Source organism: Tenebrio molitor, chromosome 4 (genome assembly GCF_963966145.1).
Source record: "Tenebrio molitor chromosome 4, icTenMoli1.1, whole genome shotgun sequence".
Classification (NCBI taxonomy): domain Eukaryota; kingdom Metazoa; phylum Arthropoda; class Insecta; order Coleoptera; family Tenebrionidae; genus Tenebrio; species Tenebrio molitor.
In genome coordinates this window covers 2,600,449-2,617,200 of record NC_091049.1, presented here as the reverse complement: position 1 = coordinate 2,617,200, position 16,752 = coordinate 2,600,449, and the positions used below count along the sequence as shown (strand labels likewise).

The following is a 16,752-nucleotide window of genomic DNA, read 5'->3' as shown; positions in this document are numbered from 1 at the left end:
TAAAAAATCAATTATTTATTTTGAATGGTTCAGGAGTTATAAATTTTTTAATGAAGCCCTGCAACCCCGTTTTTTTGCGAAAAACATTACATGACAGATAAGTGTTAAAAGAGCCACGTTCCAAACTCAAAATTTAACGCAGAATCCAAATATGAGGTCAAAATGGGGCCTTTACGTTAAAAAAAACAAAGATGGCGTCGATTTCCGGTATTTCCGGAAGTGTCGCCATTTTGAAAATATTTTATTTGAACTTGGAGCGGTCGACTGTAGTCGGATACCAATTTTCGTCTTAATACAATTTTTGGAAATCAGAAAGTTTCTAACGAACGTGCTACGTGAATCACCCTGTATAATATTCAATTTTTTTCTATAACATTTTTTTTAATCGTGTCAGGTTTTAAAATCTCGTTAGTATGATCGTTGTTAGGGTAATAAGAAAATATATTTTATCTACCCTTGTTGTTAAAGTAACACTTTATCTACCCTTGCGGTTAAAATACTCCTTGAGCTGTTGATTTGAATAGATAAAATCACACTTTAACATCTACTATAGAAAAAAGAATATTAAACGCTCTAGAAGCCTGTAGCAAAATACATAGAGAAGCTTCTGGTCTTGTCACAAAATGATGAAGCAAATTTCTCTTCTTGTGGAGGACAATCAGTTCGCAAAATTCTTAACTCTGCCCCCAAAGAGTATCATGAGAGCACCCTTACAAAACTTGACAGTCCAACACCCTCGCAAGCAAGATTCCCAACTATTTAAAAAATTTGTCCCACCCTTCCCCAATGAGTCATCATGTTGTAACTTTTCCAAAACATCTTCAATCTCTAGCTCGTCGAGGTTATATAATTTCCATTGAACAGACTTCACCAATGAAAGAACGTCTTCGATCGTCCAACACAACAAAAATGAAGAAACCTGATATAGCGTAAACAGTGACAAATCTGGAAAACAAACAACGAAAAAAAGCCTACAAAGTTTAGTTTGAAGTGTTGGTTTGCAACTTTTTTCGTCGCACGACATAATTAAATCGAAGCAAGGAACGAGTTTCAAATGTGTTTACGCACAATTTTCTGCATATAAATACAAGAAAATGCGTCGGGACAACTACTTTGAGTGTCAAGATGAAGGTGTTAACATTTTTGGGTGTATTGTGCTTGGCGAATTGTCTCAAATTGCGTAAACATTTTTTCATGAAGAAAATCTTCATCTAAATCTGTCATTCCATCAGCTTCCACGTTTACAAAATGCGACAAGAGAAAATCCGATTTCAACAGTTGTTTGTCTGACGCCATCAAAACCGCCATCAAACAACTGGATAGACCAATGGAAGAGTACAGCCTGCCAAGTTTGGAACCGTTCTTCGTGCCTTTCTTCCTCGCCAAAACTGGAGTAAAACTGCCTTTTGACAGCAAATTCAGAAACTTCAAAATCTTCGGTCACACCAAAATCACCCACTTGAAAGCAACGTAAGCAATCAATTAATAAATATCGGGTGTTCATTTAAATGTATCCTCAAAATTGGCGTTGAAGAGTCGTTTGTGAACGCACCACTCGTCAGTCTCCACAACAAAAACACAAACAACGCAAAAAGTGAGGTTAGATTTAAACAGCTGCTCCGTGATCTGTATCCGTGGTGCGTCCACAATCGACTCTGCAACGCCTACTTTTTTCTATTTCTCACAACAGAATGAATTTCGAAGATAAAACCTTGACCATAGTGATGAAGAATCCTGAAATGCGCTACGAATTTGACTATGAAACCAAAGGTGTGATGTTTGTCATACCAATTGAATCTTCAGGTCCTGCACTTGTCACTGCACGTGAGTCTTTCTCACCTGTCAAAAACAAAGACACTGGAAAACATTTTCAGAGAATGTTACGTACACGTTGAGTTTCTCCTTCGAAGAATATACGAGGGACGGCCAAAAGTACTTTCAGGTGATCGACACCAAACTAGAGATGGCGCCACAGTCGATGACCGCCCATTTTAAAAATTTGTTCAAGAGTAAGAATCTCGAGGACGCCTTCAATCAAGAGATTACTCTCAACTGGAAACAAGCTACTCAGTACTTTGAGTCCATCTACTTTGACAGTTATGCCCAAGGTTACGGCGACGTATTTAATAATTTCTTGGAAAAAGTACCAGTTGCAGAGCTTTTTGGTGGTGTATAATTTACGCTTTTTGGATTAAATCATTCTGATTGCCGATTGTTTTTTTTTAACCACTTTCTACTTTTTTGTACAAGTTGGAAGTTTACACACACGAAAGCGGCGAGTGTTGCACACATGACTTGATCATTGATAACTATAAATAATTAATCGATACGACAATCTGCTTTGAATCAAGTTTACAAGAAGGAATTTCTAAAATTAGAAAGATACACAAGTTTTTTCCCATCAGTGTGATCTACAAAAAGATACGACTTATAAATAATTGAATGAAATCAAAACATTATTATCACAAACATTTATTGTCTTTCCATGTAATTCCATTAAACGAAATCAGATAATAAGAAGTTTTTTTCAAAATGGTGGTGATTAAAACCTTCCGATCACCTCCTCTCCAAAATCTCTTGTATTTCTTGGAAACTCTTCCCCTTCGTCTCCGGCACGAAGAACATAGTGAAGAGCCAGGCCGCGAGGCAGAACCCTCCGAACAACCAAAACGTCTCCCCTTGGCCAATATCTTCGTTCAAATCGTTGAAGAACTTCGTCACGACGAACGAAGTAGTCCAGCAAGCGCAAGACACCAGCGACGCTGCGTACGACTTAACACTGACCGGAAACAGCTCCGAAGAAACTGTCCACGGCAAGGGTCCAATCCCAAAGTTGTACATCACGAAGAACATGATCAGACTCAACAGCGGCAGCCAAGAGATACCAGTGACGTCGACATCCGTGGAGCTGCGCAGATAGAAGAACACGCTGAGGGCCATGAGCGACAGGAACACCCCCATCAGCGAGATCAGCATCAACAGCCTCCTGCCCAATCTATCGGAGAGAAATGGAGTGGCAAAGCTGGACAAGAACACGACGAGTCCTGTTATGATCGACGACATTTCGGGAGACGTTTCTTGAGCGCCGGATGCCGAGAAGATCTCTTCGGTGTAAAACAGTACCGCGTTGATGCCGGAGAGCTGTTGGGCCATGACCAAGACCAAGGATATGACGAGGCCCTTCATGTAGACTCTTGATCTGAACAAATCCAAGAAACTTCCTTTGGTCTCGTTTAGTTTTAGCTCCAAATCTATACTGGCTATGTCGTTTTCGACGACTTTCTTATTCCGCGATCGCAGCTTCATCAGCGACTTTTCGGCACCAATGATATCGTTCTTTTCGACAAGATAGTACGGGGATTCTGGTGCTATTGTGAAAAACAACACAAAAAACACCCCTGGGATGCAGGCTAGAATGGCGTTGAAGCAGACGATGGAAGTGTATGGGCCTATGGCGTACGGTATCAAATTCCCTAATGTCCAAAAGACATTCAGACTTGCTGACAGCATCCCTCTGTTGGAGTCTGCGGCGATCTCGGCGACGTACATCGGGAGAAGAGTGTACCCTCCACCGATGGCGATACCCCCAAGAAGTCTCGCGAAGTAGTACAAGTAAACGGTTTTTGAAAACGCGAGAGTGAGATAGGATACGATGTAAGGAACGGAAACCGCGAGCAAACCAATCTTTCGGCCATATTTATCGGCGAGGAAGCCATAAGGGAAGGGACCAATCATCGCGCCTATGTTGATCAGAGATCCAATCCAAGAGTCTTCGTCTTCTGTGATGGGCTGGTCAAAGGGATTCACTGCGGAATCGTTGGAATACAGTTTTGCCAGCACTGGAGATGTCCATGTTATGGCCAGGTCGCCAGAAGTCGCCAAGAGATCGACTGGAAGAGTATTGATGAGTATCTTCGATTTGGAGTTGCTTGGGGAGTACTTACCAGTCAAGACAGTTAGGAAGGTGTAACTCAGTAGTTTAAACATTTTGTGACCTCTCGGGTGACACTTGCATTCAGTACTGCAGGATGTTGTTGAAATAGTTTTATCTTGAGTGAGTCGAGTCGTTTTGGTAGGAGGGGCCTGTAAGAAAAGTGGAGGTGATGGATTAAAAACGAGTATTTTTTTGATACATGACATGCGTGGGTGAAGACATACGGTGACGTTTCCACGTTTCCCGATTGGTGGTATTGTTCTTCTCGTTTTTTCTTGGAACGAAGAAATTGTGAGTATTCATCTTCAAAAGGAAGAAGAAGCTACAGCTTCCTTTTTTCTGATTTATCTGTTTACAAAGCAGCCACTTCTACTTCAATGTATTAAATGACACTTTCAGTTCACTGAAAGGTATATTAGTTGGCCAGAAAGAATAGAAGAAACTGGTCTAGTTTTCGTCTTAAATTTATTCGCAAAGTAGGCGTTGAAGAGTCAATTGTGAACGCACCAGAATGATGGATCACGGATCAGCTGTTTAAATCTAACCTCACTTTTGCGTTGTTTGTGTTTTTACACTGCAGACTGATGAGTGGTGCGTTCACAATCGACTCGTCAACGCCGAGTTTGAGGAGAAATTTAAATGAAGACGCGATATAATAGGAGACAAAAATAGATGATAAGATACATTTTACTACGATTAAATAAACCCATTAAAAACTATTAATAGAAATGACTTGCAATTTGAAACAAGTAAACCGGTTTGATTCATGTGGAGAGAAATGAAATTTTATAAAATTAGAAACATGCATTAATTTTTTTTATCGGTGTGATGTATAAGAAAGATAAAAGTTATAAATAGATCGGGATTGTTTATCAATTCGGACAAGCAAAAAAAATGTTATTATCGCAAACAGTATTCTAAGTATTCTAAGAATTCTTTGACATTTATTTTTATCGTGGTAGTGATTTATTAAATAAAATTTGATTTTATTTTGGTAGTTTTCTTCTGGTGAAGTCTTCCCATGTCTGTTAGATTGCTGATTGTGACGATCTGCTCAAGTAGATTTATTTTTATTGTCCCCCTGACAAAAAAATAGAACTTCTTCTTCTTCTGGTTGGAACATTACAATGACCTACAAGCTTTAAAACCCTCTTCTAGAGACTTTATCGTAGTTACTTAATTGTTTGAAGGACGAAGCGGCATAATGACATAATCCTTCATAAAGAAATGAGATTTGCTAGAAGGGCAAAATTTGATGTGACTGACAAACCATGCAAGTTTTTCCGATAAAGCAAGATTCAGAAACGGTTCTTCATAAGGAATAGCTAGAACACCTGAGAATGGAGAAGAAGAAGAATGAATCATTTGATTTACATGAAAAGATTTACGTTACGAAAGTAAAGATTTTTAGTTGTTGTTATCAATAGCTACAAGTAATTCTTCGATATCATAATTTACCATCTTTTAGTTTCTTTCATTCCTTCCCCTTCTCTAGAATCTCGAGTACATTGGCTTATGAAGACGATTTATCTTCAATTTGATCCAAGTTTCTTAATTTTACTAAATATATTTGTCTTTAGTCTCTCTGCCAAGATTTCTGTTTCACAAGAAATGAAAATTACAGAGTCAACCAAGCAAAAAAAAACTTTCTTTTTTGGACTAAAATGAACAGAATTCTTCTTGTGTTCATTGGAAGTTTACAAAGATCTAGATGCTTAATAATATTTTCTGGATTTTTTTATTGTACAGATATTGTAAAGCTGACATAGAGCTTTTCCAATTAAGAAATCAATCATGAATTAAGTCTTCTAGAAAGAAATGAAGTTTCTTAGAAAGGCAAGATTTGATGTGACTCAATAACAATGCAAAATCTGTTCTAAAAAAGCAAGATTCAAAGTTGGTTCTTTCTACGAAATAGCTGAAAAAGCAGAAACTCATAATGAAGAAGATGAAGAACCATTTGATTTACAAGAAGAAATGTAAGTTATAAAGGAAAGTATTTTTGAAGGCTGTAACCGTCTTCGATATCACAGATCACCACGCTTTCAGTTTCTTTCATTCGTTCCTCCTTCTCTTGAAACTTCAGCACATTGACTCATAGAGATTATTTAACTTCTCTACGACAGATTAGACACTGAAATTAAGTTGACTAAGTTTAGACGAGTTTTTTAAGTCTTCTTATCCGAAATAAAATTAATAAAGATATTATGATGCAAACCTTGAGTAAACTGGAAAATAAACAATAAAAAACCAGTCAGAAAAATTCAGTCTTTGGAACGTCTGCAACGAGTTTACAAATGTGATTTAGAATAATTCTTCTCCACGTATAAAATACAAGACAACACATCTTTTCTTGCAGTGTTGACAACAACGACCATTTCAAAATGAAGGCATTAGCATGTTTCGGTGTGTTGTGTTTGGTGAACTTTTGTAATCCTACAACACCGCGTAAATAATTTCTTGGCAAAAATTCTTCACATAAATCTGTGACTGTTTTAGCTCCAACAGTTACAAAATGTGACAAGCGAAAAATCGATTTCAACGACTGTTTATCTGGAGCCATCAAGAAAACCATCACCCAACTGGACAAACCACTGAAGGAATATAATTTGCCAAGTTTCGAACCACTTTTCTTGCCGATGTTTTTACCCAAAACGGGAACAATAAATAATTTTCACGCCAAGTTCAAAAACTACAGGATCTTTGGCCACACCAAAATCACCGATTTGAAAGCAACGTGAGGAATGACAATACACTACGTCTTTATAAAAACTACCATTTCTCCCAATAGAATGAATTTCGAAAATAAGACACTGACCATAACAATCACCAATCCTGAAGTTCGGTACGAATTGGACTATGAAGCTAAAGGAGTAATGTTTCTTCTGCCAATTGACGCTTCAGGTCCTGCACTTGTAATTGGACGTAAGTACTTTTGACGCACCAAAAATTAATTACATTTCAGAAATAATTTTAGAAAATGTGCAGTACACGCTTAACTTTACATTCGAAGAGTATACCAAGGACAATCAAGATTATTTACTGGTGATTGAGAGCAAACTGGATTCGCATCCAGAGTCTTTGAAATTCCATTTTGGAAATTTGTTCAAAGATGAGATTCTAAATGACGGATTCAATCGGGAAATAAACCAAAACTGGAAAACAGTTTTTGAACAATTTAAAGCCATTTATTTTGACAGTTACGCCCAAGGTTATGGGAATGTGTTGAACAATTTTTTGGGAAAAGTGCCTCTCATTGACTTGTTCGATGGTGTTTAATTTGTAATGTTTTTTTATGATGGCTGATAATTGTATAAATAAATAAAAGTCAATTCATATTTGAAGATTTTCAACAGAAGTGAATGTTTTCGTCCCTAAAACAGTAGAACTTCGTTCTTATCATGATGTTCTTCACAAGAAAATGTTACATGGTAGATTCAGCATTGTAATTATTTTATCTATGAATTATTTACGACTCGAACTAATCTTGATGTCAGTTCAATAATTCCCAAACTGTTGTCAAAAAGCTGATTTCGTCAAAGTACAAGTCTAAACCAGAGGAATCTTCTACTCTTCGCAATAGCCACTTGTCATTTGTTGTTTTGTGTCTGGCATCTGTGGTCGTCTGGTTATCAGTTCAAGATGAAAAGAAAACTGAAATCGTTTTTATTGCCACCAAAATTAAGTATTTTTCGGGATTCCTGGTTTGGCAGCGATAGCGAGCAGACGTGGAAAAAGTGCAGCGATAGCAAACGTAAACAACGACGAGTGAGTGAGAGGTGATAAGGAGAAGACAGCGGGCAAGAAAGAGAGGGCATGCCGAAATCGCCGAAAGCAAGGAAAGAAAGCAGCAAGAGAGAAAGAGAAGAGGGTAGGATGTCGGAAGAAGGTCTGAACCCATTCAGAAAGAGTTCCAGAACCGAAAGATCCCCAAGTAGAGGCGAAGAAAGAAATCAAACCAAAGAAATAGAGGAGAAAATAGAAACAGTGCTCAGAGAGATAAAAGAGGATATGGCGGGAATAGTAGAGGAGAGCAGAGCACGAAGAAAGGAATTAGCGGCAGCGAGAGAGAAGGAGGGAGAGCAAGAAAGAGAGGACATATTGAAATCGTCAGAAGTAAGGAAAGAAAGCAGCAAGAGAGAAAGAGAAGAGGGTAGAACGTCGAAAGAAGGCAAGAACCCACTCAGAAATAGTTCCAGAACGAGAAGATCACCAAATAGAAGCCAAGAAGAAAATCAAAGCAAGGAAATGGATAAGGAAATGAAAACAACCATGATAAGAGAGATGAGAGAGGAGATCAAAACACTAAGAAAGGAATTAGCGGCAGTGAGAGAGGAGAATGGGGAGCTAAGGAAAGAATTAGCGACAGTGAGAGAGGAGATGAGAGGAAGAGAAGAAAAAGGGCAGTTGGAGAAGGCAGATTGGATGAAAAGGATGGAAATGATAGAGGAAAAGATGGAACAAAGAGAAAAGAAGGAGAGGAAGAATAATGTTATAATAACTGGAATAGGAGCAATAAGTGGAAATGTAGAGAGGGGGGTGGAAGAATGGTTAGAAAGGGAGATAGGGGTGAAAGTGAATGTAAAGGAAGCATTTAAAATAAATAAAGATAAGATGATGCTGGCAAAAATAGAAAATTGGGAGCAGAAGAAGAACATAATGCTAAGTAAGAGTAAGTTAAAGGAAAAAAAAGGTGAGAGGATGTATATAGATGACGATTTGACAAAAGAAGAAAGGGAAACACAAAAGAAGTTAAGAGAGTTGGCCAGAGAGGAGAGAGATAGAGGAAAAAGGGTGAAAATAGGATACAGGAAAATACAGATAAACGGGGACTGGTTTAGATGGGATAAGAGACAGGAGAAACTGAAGAAAATTTGCTAGAAGAAGGAGAGAATAAGAAGACGGCTCGGCGAGAAAATGTACAAGGAGAAGGTGAATAAAAAGGTAGAGGGACAAAGACACAGAAAAATAAGAGAGAAGAGAGAGACTAAGAGAATCGAAGTACAATAGGGAGGGGAGAGAGTGTGTGTGAGAGAGGAAAATGATAGCGGATTGCAGAGGTGGGGACGAGGAGAGAGAGAACAGGAATGGGAAGGAAGGAGAAGAGAGAGAGAAGGTGCAGGAGGTGACGTGAGGACAGTGAGAAGATCGAACACATGCGGCGAAATGTGAGAGAGAAAGAGAAGGGAAGGGGGAGAAAAATGGAGCGAAGACGGCAGGGAGATGGATGAAAGAGTAAGGAAGAGGAGAGAAAGAATGGAGAACGAGAGAAGTGAGGGAGAAGAATAAATTGTTATTTTTATGTATGTTTTGTAATCAGGAATCCGAAAGCCCGTAGGGCAAAATAAAGCATTTTGTTGTTGTTAATTAAGTATTTTTCAAGCAGCGTCGGAGACGGATTTTGAAACGGTGCGGTGTTCTGTTATGAATAGCAATCAAAAAATGTCACTCTTCTGAGTCGGATTTAATGCCTGACGAGTGGACCCACGGAAGTGAAGATACAGATGCAAGGGAGAAAAAAGCATTTTTCCTTAGTTCAGAATACGATTTTAAAAATTTTGTCGTGAAAAATAAGAAACATAATGAAGCAAACCTTGAATAAACTGGAAGATAAAGAAAAAAAAAAAGAAACGAGAAAGTTGAATTGTTAATATGAGTCTGCAACAAGTTTACAAATGGGATTTTAAACAATTCCTCTCATATAAATAGACGAAAGCACACCTATGCCCAGACTGTCGCACCATTTCAAAATGAATACTTTACTATTTTCTTGTGTCTTGTGTTTGGCGAACTTTTGCAACCCTGTAAAACTGCGTAAATGATTTCTTCTGAGGAAATTGTTCACTTAAGAGTGTGATTGTTTTAGCTTCAACATTTACAAAATGCGACAAGAGAAAAATTGATTTCGACAACTGTTTATCTGAAGCCATCAAGAACGCCATCTCTCAACTGGATAAACCAATGGAAGAGTACAATCTGCCAAGTTTCGAACCGTTTTTTGTACCGATCATTTTATCCAAAGCTGTCAAGAACGGAAATTTTGATAACAAATTGAAGAACTACAGGATTTTTGGTCACACCAAAATCACCTACTTGAAAGCAACGTAGGTAAGCGTCATTACCATTGCGTTCTCAAAAAGTGTCATTTTTCTAAACAGAATGAATTTCGAAGAAAAAACAATGACCATGGCAATCACCAATCCAGAAGTTCGCTACGAACTGGACTATGAAGCTAAAGGCGTGATGTTTCTTATGCCAATTGATACCGCAGGTCCTGCAGTTGCCACTGCACGTGAGTGTTGCATAACCTATCAAGGATGAAGAGACTCCACGGATTATTTCAGAAAATGCTACTTACACGCTTACTTTTACATTCGAGGATTACACGAGAGACAAACGAGATTATTTTTTGGTGATCGACACCAAACTGGACATGAACATGCAATCGATGACGTTCCATTTTGAGAATTTATTCAAGGACAAGATTTTAAACGAAGCGTTTAATCGAGAACTCAGTGCGAACATGAAGAAAGTGCTTGAGTACAGTTTACCTATTTACTTTGACAGTTATGCGCAATGTTATGAGAGAGTTTTCAACAACTTCTTGGAAAAGTTACCTCTTACTGAGCTTTTTGATGGTCTGTAATCTGTATCTTGTCATTTCGAATAATTGATTTTCTTTTAAATAAATATTCTTTGATCCAAGTTTCCTAATTTTGACAAATAGATTTGTCTTTAGTGTCTCTCTGCCAAGATTTTTCTTTCACAAGAAATGAAAATGACAGAGTCGACCAAACAAAAGAAGAGTTACCTTTATCTTCTGGGCTAACATGACCAACACTGCTGACAACTTGATTTGAATTGTTAAAGTGACCCTTCAAAATTCAATGCAAAATATGAAACGATGAGTTAAAAGCCGGGGGATAACACTTTGAACATTTTCTATGATTGTCAATAAAACTGTATTATTTTCTAGTCCATCATTTCTTTTAAATTAAAACGATGGAACATGAGAAACGTCAAAATATTTACATAACCTCTAATTTGCACAGCGACGCAATTATCAGAATCTGCAATCGCGCCTACTTTATTATAAATTTAAGTGATCTCGCGGTAGATCGACCAAACTTTAGATAATTTTTTGTAATTTGCCTCCATTTTGATTCTTTAAGACATATTAATGAGCGCGACGTCATGTCGTCATCATCTGCGATGTCATTACAGCCATTAATTCACGAAACATTTTACAAAAATTTTTATGTTGGCAAAGCTTGATGCGGAATTATCTTGTCATGCATGTCAGTTTAAATTAGAAAATGTGTCAAGAATAGGAAGTGTCCAGCGGAAAAATTTGACCGTGTTTTTGGAAATTTCACATTTTTCAGGGGGCAAGATTATCTTGATTATCTTCCATATTCGTGTTTTGTGACAGAATTTGGATAAAACAAAAGGCGACTAGATCAAATTTTTACTGTTAAAATTAAGACATTACCAACCGCCACAAAAATCCCTAAATCGACTAAAGTAAAAAAAATGTTTAAAAACGGCATTAAAAGGGCAAATTACAAAATATAGTGTAAAAAACTCGTTTCATAAGACCTTGAAGCACTCATTCTTTAAAATAACTCGTAGCTACGCTACTCGCTTTTTAAACTTGAATTCGTGCTTCAAGACTGGTCTTATGAAACTTGTTTTTTAATACAGGGTATACCTGAAATACGTGTGTTAATTTTAAACAGTGGAAGAACTCACCAATTTATGAAACTTTTCTCTATAACATTTTGCAAAATTCGCAAAAGAATTCCACAATTTTTATAACATTGCATATTAACTTGACAATTTCCAAATTACGCGGCTATAAACTGTCACAAAAATGTCAATTCACACAGTTGCCACATAAATTTTCGTACATAGTTGTCATACTTATCCACAATCATTTTGAATTACCCAATACATAGAAGAGATATTCAAAAATCTCTGCAGATTTGTAAAAACTACAATTTTGTTCTGCACTTGGGTGAAATAACAGAAGAAAATCAGATTAGAGTTTATTGATAAAATAATAATAAAAATTAAATAAATACACTGTTGTATAAAGTCTTTTTTTTAACAATTGTTAGGTCATGTCTAAATTCCCTCAAAGACCAAACTGTACCACCCTAAAACCTTTCATTTCAGAACACCAGTATCGTAAAATCTTCCTCGATCAGGTTTGAGGTTATGTCATTAATTTTCAAATGTCAGAAAAGTTTCGGGTGTAGGCAAATTTTATTCAAAAGAGAAGAAATAAAGACCATTATTTTTCTAGTTGTGTCAGGGGCCGTCCATATCCCTGCTTTCGGAAACTCATTTTACTTTTTATTTTAAATTTAAAAGTGATCAAGAAGGACTGTTTAAGTTGGCAATACAATTAAGAACATTTTTTTATTCGGCTATTTACAACACTACACCCGGATATGTTTTGTGGGTTTATTTGACAGATATCTGACGTAGCAGAATATAGCCTAAGGGAGTCCGTTTCGGCTCAGGGACGCGAGGGTCGCGGGTTCAATTCCGACCCAGGGCGAAAAAAAAAAAGGGCTATATTCTGTCTCGTGATTCGGAAGTCACGTTAAGCCATTGGTCCCGGTCTATTGAGTTGGTCATCATGCCCCTCATAGATTTGTAAACCAGTCCTAGACTGTGTAACAAATTTTTTACGACAAAATGGTAGGCTATGAGAGTAAAAATTAACGGCAAAAAGTAATCAAAGTTAGAATTCAAAATAATCATGTAAAAATCAGCTAAAAGAAATTCTCGAAGTGCTCCCCATTTTGCTCTAAACATAAATTAACTCTTCTCTGGAACGATTCACCAGCATGTTTAATTTAATTTGAAATGCCAAATTTGACTTGTCAGTGATGCGGCTGTCAGTGTGAAGCCATCAACAACCGGAAGTTACTCCAGTTGTACCATTTAAAAATAAAATTCAGCATAACCAACTTAAACAGTTCTTCTTGATACCCGTAACTGCGGCTTCAGTAGCACAAATGCAACTGCCGTCCAATCAAAATGGCTGACACATACAATTGACATTTTACGTTGCCAACCTAATAACCATCAAATAACTAGTGATTCATACCAGCATGACAACACCTTGACAATTGTTTTAAAAAAAGAACTTTAAGGGCCGGTTGCACCAACGTGAGTTAAATTTAACTACAGATTAAAATGTAAGAAAACATTGTTATAACAATGGGTAACTAAAGTAACGAAGCATTTTAACCCAGAGTTAACTTTAACTGGCGTTGGTGCAACCGGCCCTAAATCAAATTTAACATTATTTATAAAAAAAAAGCTTAATTCAACAACTCCAAACTACAGACCATCAAAAATCTCAGCAACAGGTACTTTTTCCAAAAAATTGTTAAAGACATTACCAACACTTTGCGCATAACTGTCAAGATAGATGGGCGCAAAGTACCCAAAAGAAATCTTCCAGTTTAGACTCATTTCTCGACTGAAGGCATCATTTAGATCCTTGTCCCGGAGTAAATTTTCAAAATGAGCGCTCATCGATTGTGGCGCCATCTCCACTTTACTGTCGATCACAAATAAATGATTTTGACCCTCCCTCGGTATTCTTCGAACGTAAAAGTAAACGTGCTCTTCACGTTTTCTAAAAATACATTTGAAAAGTACATTTTTGTGCTGTCAAAAGAACTCACGTGCATTGACAAGTGCAGGACCTGAAGTGTCAACTGGCATAAGAAACATCACACCTTTAGCTTCATAGTCCAGTTCGTAACGAATTTCTGGATTGGTGATTGCTACAGTCAATGTCTTGTCTTCGAAATTCATTCTATTGGGAGAAATGGTAGTTTTTACTAGGACGCACTGTATTGGCGTTGCTTACGTTGCTTTCAAGTCAGTGATCTTCGTGTGGCCGAAGATTCTGTAGTTTTTGAATTTGCCGGATTCTCTCCAGCTTTGGCGAAGAGGAAAGGCGCGAAGAATGGTTCCAAACTTGGCAAGCTGTACTCGTCCATTGGCCTATCCAATTGCGTGATGGCGTTCTTGATTGCTTCAGACAAACAATTGTTGAAATCGAATTTTCTCTTGTCGCATTTTGTAAACGTGGAAGCTGATGGAATGACAGATTTAGATGAAGATTTTCTTCATGAAAAAATATTTACGCAATTTGAGACAATTCGCCAAGCACAGGACACCCAAAAATGTTAGCACCTTCATCTTGACACTCAGAGTAGTGACACTCTGAGAACCGATGCATTTTCTTGCATTTATATGCGGAAAATTGTGCATAAACACATTTACAAACTCGTTCCTTGCTTCGATTTAATTATGTTGTGCGACGAAAAAAGTTGCAAACGAACACTTCTAACTGAACTTTGTAGGCGTTTTTTCGTTGTTTGTGTTCCAGATGTGTCACTGTTTACGCTATATCAGGTTTCTTCACATTTTTGTTGTGTTGGGTGATTGAAGAAGTTCTTTCATTGATGAGGTCTATTCAATGGAATTTATATAATTCCGATGACCTTGAGGTTGAAGATGTTCTGAGAAAGTCACAACATGATGACTCATTGGGGAAGGGTGGAACACATTTTTTAAACAGTGAGGAGTGTCCTTGCGATTGCGAGTGTCGGAGTGTCCTGTCTTGTAAGGGTGCTCTCATGATACTCCTTGGGACAGAGATTTGTATGAAACAGTTATGGTAAGAATTTTGACAGCTGATTGTCCTCCACAAGAAGAGAAACTTGCTTCATCATTTTGTGACAAGACCAGAAGCTTCTCTATTTTGTCAGACGTTCAGTATTCTTATTGGACGCTGTCTCAAGTGTTTTGGTTTTTAAATTTAGAAAACTGACTCATTCGGAAAGATTATCTCATCGTAACATTTAATGCTAGAAGCGAAGATATTCAAAAATCTCTGCAATTTGTAAAAACTACAATTTTGTTCTGGACTTGGGTGAAGAAGAAAATCAGATTAGAGTTTATTGAGAAAATATATAATACAAATTAAATACATTGTTGTATGAAGTCTTTTTTTAACAATTGTTAGGTAATGTCTAAATTCCCTCAAAGACCCAACTGTACCACCCTAAAACCTTTCGTTCCGGAACACAGTATCGTAAAATCTTCCTCAATCAGGTTTGAGGTTATGTCATTAATTTTCAAATGTCACAAAAGTTCAGGTGCAGGCAAATTTTATCGAAAAAACAAGAAATAAAGACCATGATTTTTATAGTTGTGTCAGGGACCGTCCATATCCTTGCTTTCGGAAACTCATTTCTCTTTTTAATTTAAATTTAAAAGTATCTAATTGCGGCTTCAGTAGCGCAAATGCAACTGCCGTCCAATCAAAATGGCTGACACATACAATTGACACTTTACGTTGCCAACCTAATAACCATCAAATAACTAGTGATTCATACCAACATGACAACACTTTGACAATTGTTTAAAAAAAGAACTTGAAATTATATTATTTATTAAAAAAAGAATTAACAATCAGGCAGCTTAATTCAACAACTCCAAACTATAGACCATCAAAAATCTCAGCAACAGGTACTTTTTCCAAGAAAGTGTTAAAGATATTGCCACATCTTTGCCCATAACTGTCAAGATAGATTGGTGCAAAGTACCCAAAAGAAATCTTCCAGTTTAGACTCATTTCTCGACTGAATGCGTCATTTAGATCCTTGTCCCGGAGTAAATTTTCAAAATGAGCGCTCATCGATTGTGGCGCCATCTCCAGTTTGGTGTCGACCACAAGCAAATGATTTTTACCGTCTTTCGTGTATTCTTCGAACGTGAAAGTAAAAGTGAACGTCACATTTCCTAAAAATACATTTGAAAAGTACATTTTTGTGCTGTCAAAAGAACTGACGTGCTTTGACAAGTGCAGAACCTGAAGTGTCAATTGGCATAAGAAACATCACACCTTTGGTTTCATAGTCCAGTTCGTAGCGAATTTCTGGATTGGTGATTGTTATAGTCAGGGTCTTATCTTCGAAATTCATTCTATTGGGAGAAATGGTAGTTTTTATTAGGACGTACAGGGTAATCTTGTAGTTTACGTCGCCTAAATTGCGCATCTCATACGCGCAGCCCCATAGACTCTGCATTGTTGCCAGATGTTAATTAGAATTTTAGTTGGATGTGTAAGACTCCAATACGTTTGTTAATTGATATGTTTCCTTGGTTTAGTGTGCTTTTTTTTAACTTTGTTTCGAAACAATGGGTGGTAGAAGGGCTCCTGCTCAGAGTATAATTGTACGGGGTGATCAAGAATGACTGTTTAAGTTGGTAACACTGGATCGTATTTTAAATCGTATAACAGGAGTAACTTCCGGTTGTTGGTGGCTTGTCGTTGTTAATGCTGTACCTATATCAGATATTTGTCAAATAAACCAACAAAACATATCCAGTTGCAGTGTTATAAATAACCGAATTAAAAAATTTTCTCAATTGTACTACCAACTTAAACAGTCCTTCTTGATCGCTCGGTATAATTAAATCACCGTCACGTGATCTTAATTGTGAATTTTCTCTTATTCGATACAAATAAATAAGTCTGGCAACGCTGTACACATTTAGCACGGTGCGCGAAGCGATGCACAGTTTGGGCGACGTAAACTACAAGATTACCCGTACAGTTGCCGCCGTTGAAATCTCAAACAGGAAAGATTTAAACACTCTGTATAAATTCCGAAATTTGATTAGCGTAAACAGGATTTTCATCAAGGTTTATAAAATCAGTGTCAGTATTTGACATATTAGGTCAGAATCGCGCGTAGCTTTTGAAATGCCGCAATTAT

General features: G+C 37.3%; 2 protein-coding genes and 3 long non-coding RNA genes across 5 annotated transcripts; 3 read left to right on the top strand and 2 right to left on the bottom strand.

The window, feature by feature from the left end:
* The first annotated feature begins 1,052 nt into the window (after window positions 1-1,052).
* Window positions 1,053-2,209, top strand: LOC138128663 (circadian clock-controlled protein daywake-like). Its single transcript, XM_069044869.1, has 4 exons — window positions 1,053-1,180; window positions 1,233-1,470; window positions 1,691-1,824; window positions 1,875-2,209. The coding sequence occupies exons 1-4, from the start codon at window positions 1,126-1,128 to the stop codon at window positions 2,174-2,176; spliced, it is 729 nt and encodes a 242-aa protein (XP_068900970.1). The 5' UTR covers window positions 1,053-1,125; the 3' UTR covers window positions 2,177-2,209.
* A 263-nt stretch (window positions 2,210-2,472) lies between these two features.
* Window positions 2,473-5,354, bottom strand: LOC138129882 (facilitated trehalose transporter Tret1-like). The gene is made up of 2 exons (XM_069046192.1): window positions 3,945-5,354; window positions 2,473-3,890 (listed from the first exon to the last, which is right to left on the bottom strand). The coding sequence occupies exons 1-2, from the start codon at window positions 4,138-4,140 to the stop codon at window positions 2,557-2,559; spliced, it is 1,530 nt and encodes a 509-aa protein (XP_068902293.1). The 5' UTR covers window positions 4,141-5,354; the 3' UTR covers window positions 2,473-2,556.
* A 639-nt stretch (window positions 5,355-5,993) lies between these two features.
* Window positions 5,994-7,293, top strand: LOC138128664 (uncharacterized). Its single transcript, XR_011158830.1, has 4 exons — window positions 5,994-6,382; window positions 6,434-6,671; window positions 6,726-6,859; window positions 6,912-7,293. It is a non-coding gene; the product is annotated as an uncharacterized lncRNA (long non-coding RNA).
* A 2,320-nt stretch (window positions 7,294-9,613) lies between these two features.
* On the top strand, window positions 9,614-10,909 carry LOC138128665 (uncharacterized). Its single transcript, XR_011158831.1, has 4 exons — window positions 9,614-9,748; window positions 9,801-10,038; window positions 10,093-10,226; window positions 10,279-10,909. It is a non-coding gene; the product is annotated as an uncharacterized lncRNA (long non-coding RNA).
* Window positions 10,910-11,335: 426 nt separating this feature from the next.
* On the bottom strand, window positions 11,336-14,181 carry LOC138128666 (uncharacterized). Its single transcript, XR_011158832.1, has 4 exons — window positions 14,110-14,181; window positions 13,830-14,057; window positions 13,642-13,775; window positions 11,336-13,592 (listed from the first exon to the last, which is right to left on the bottom strand). It is a non-coding gene; the product is annotated as an uncharacterized lncRNA (long non-coding RNA).
* Window positions 14,182-16,752: the final 2,571 nt, after the last annotated feature.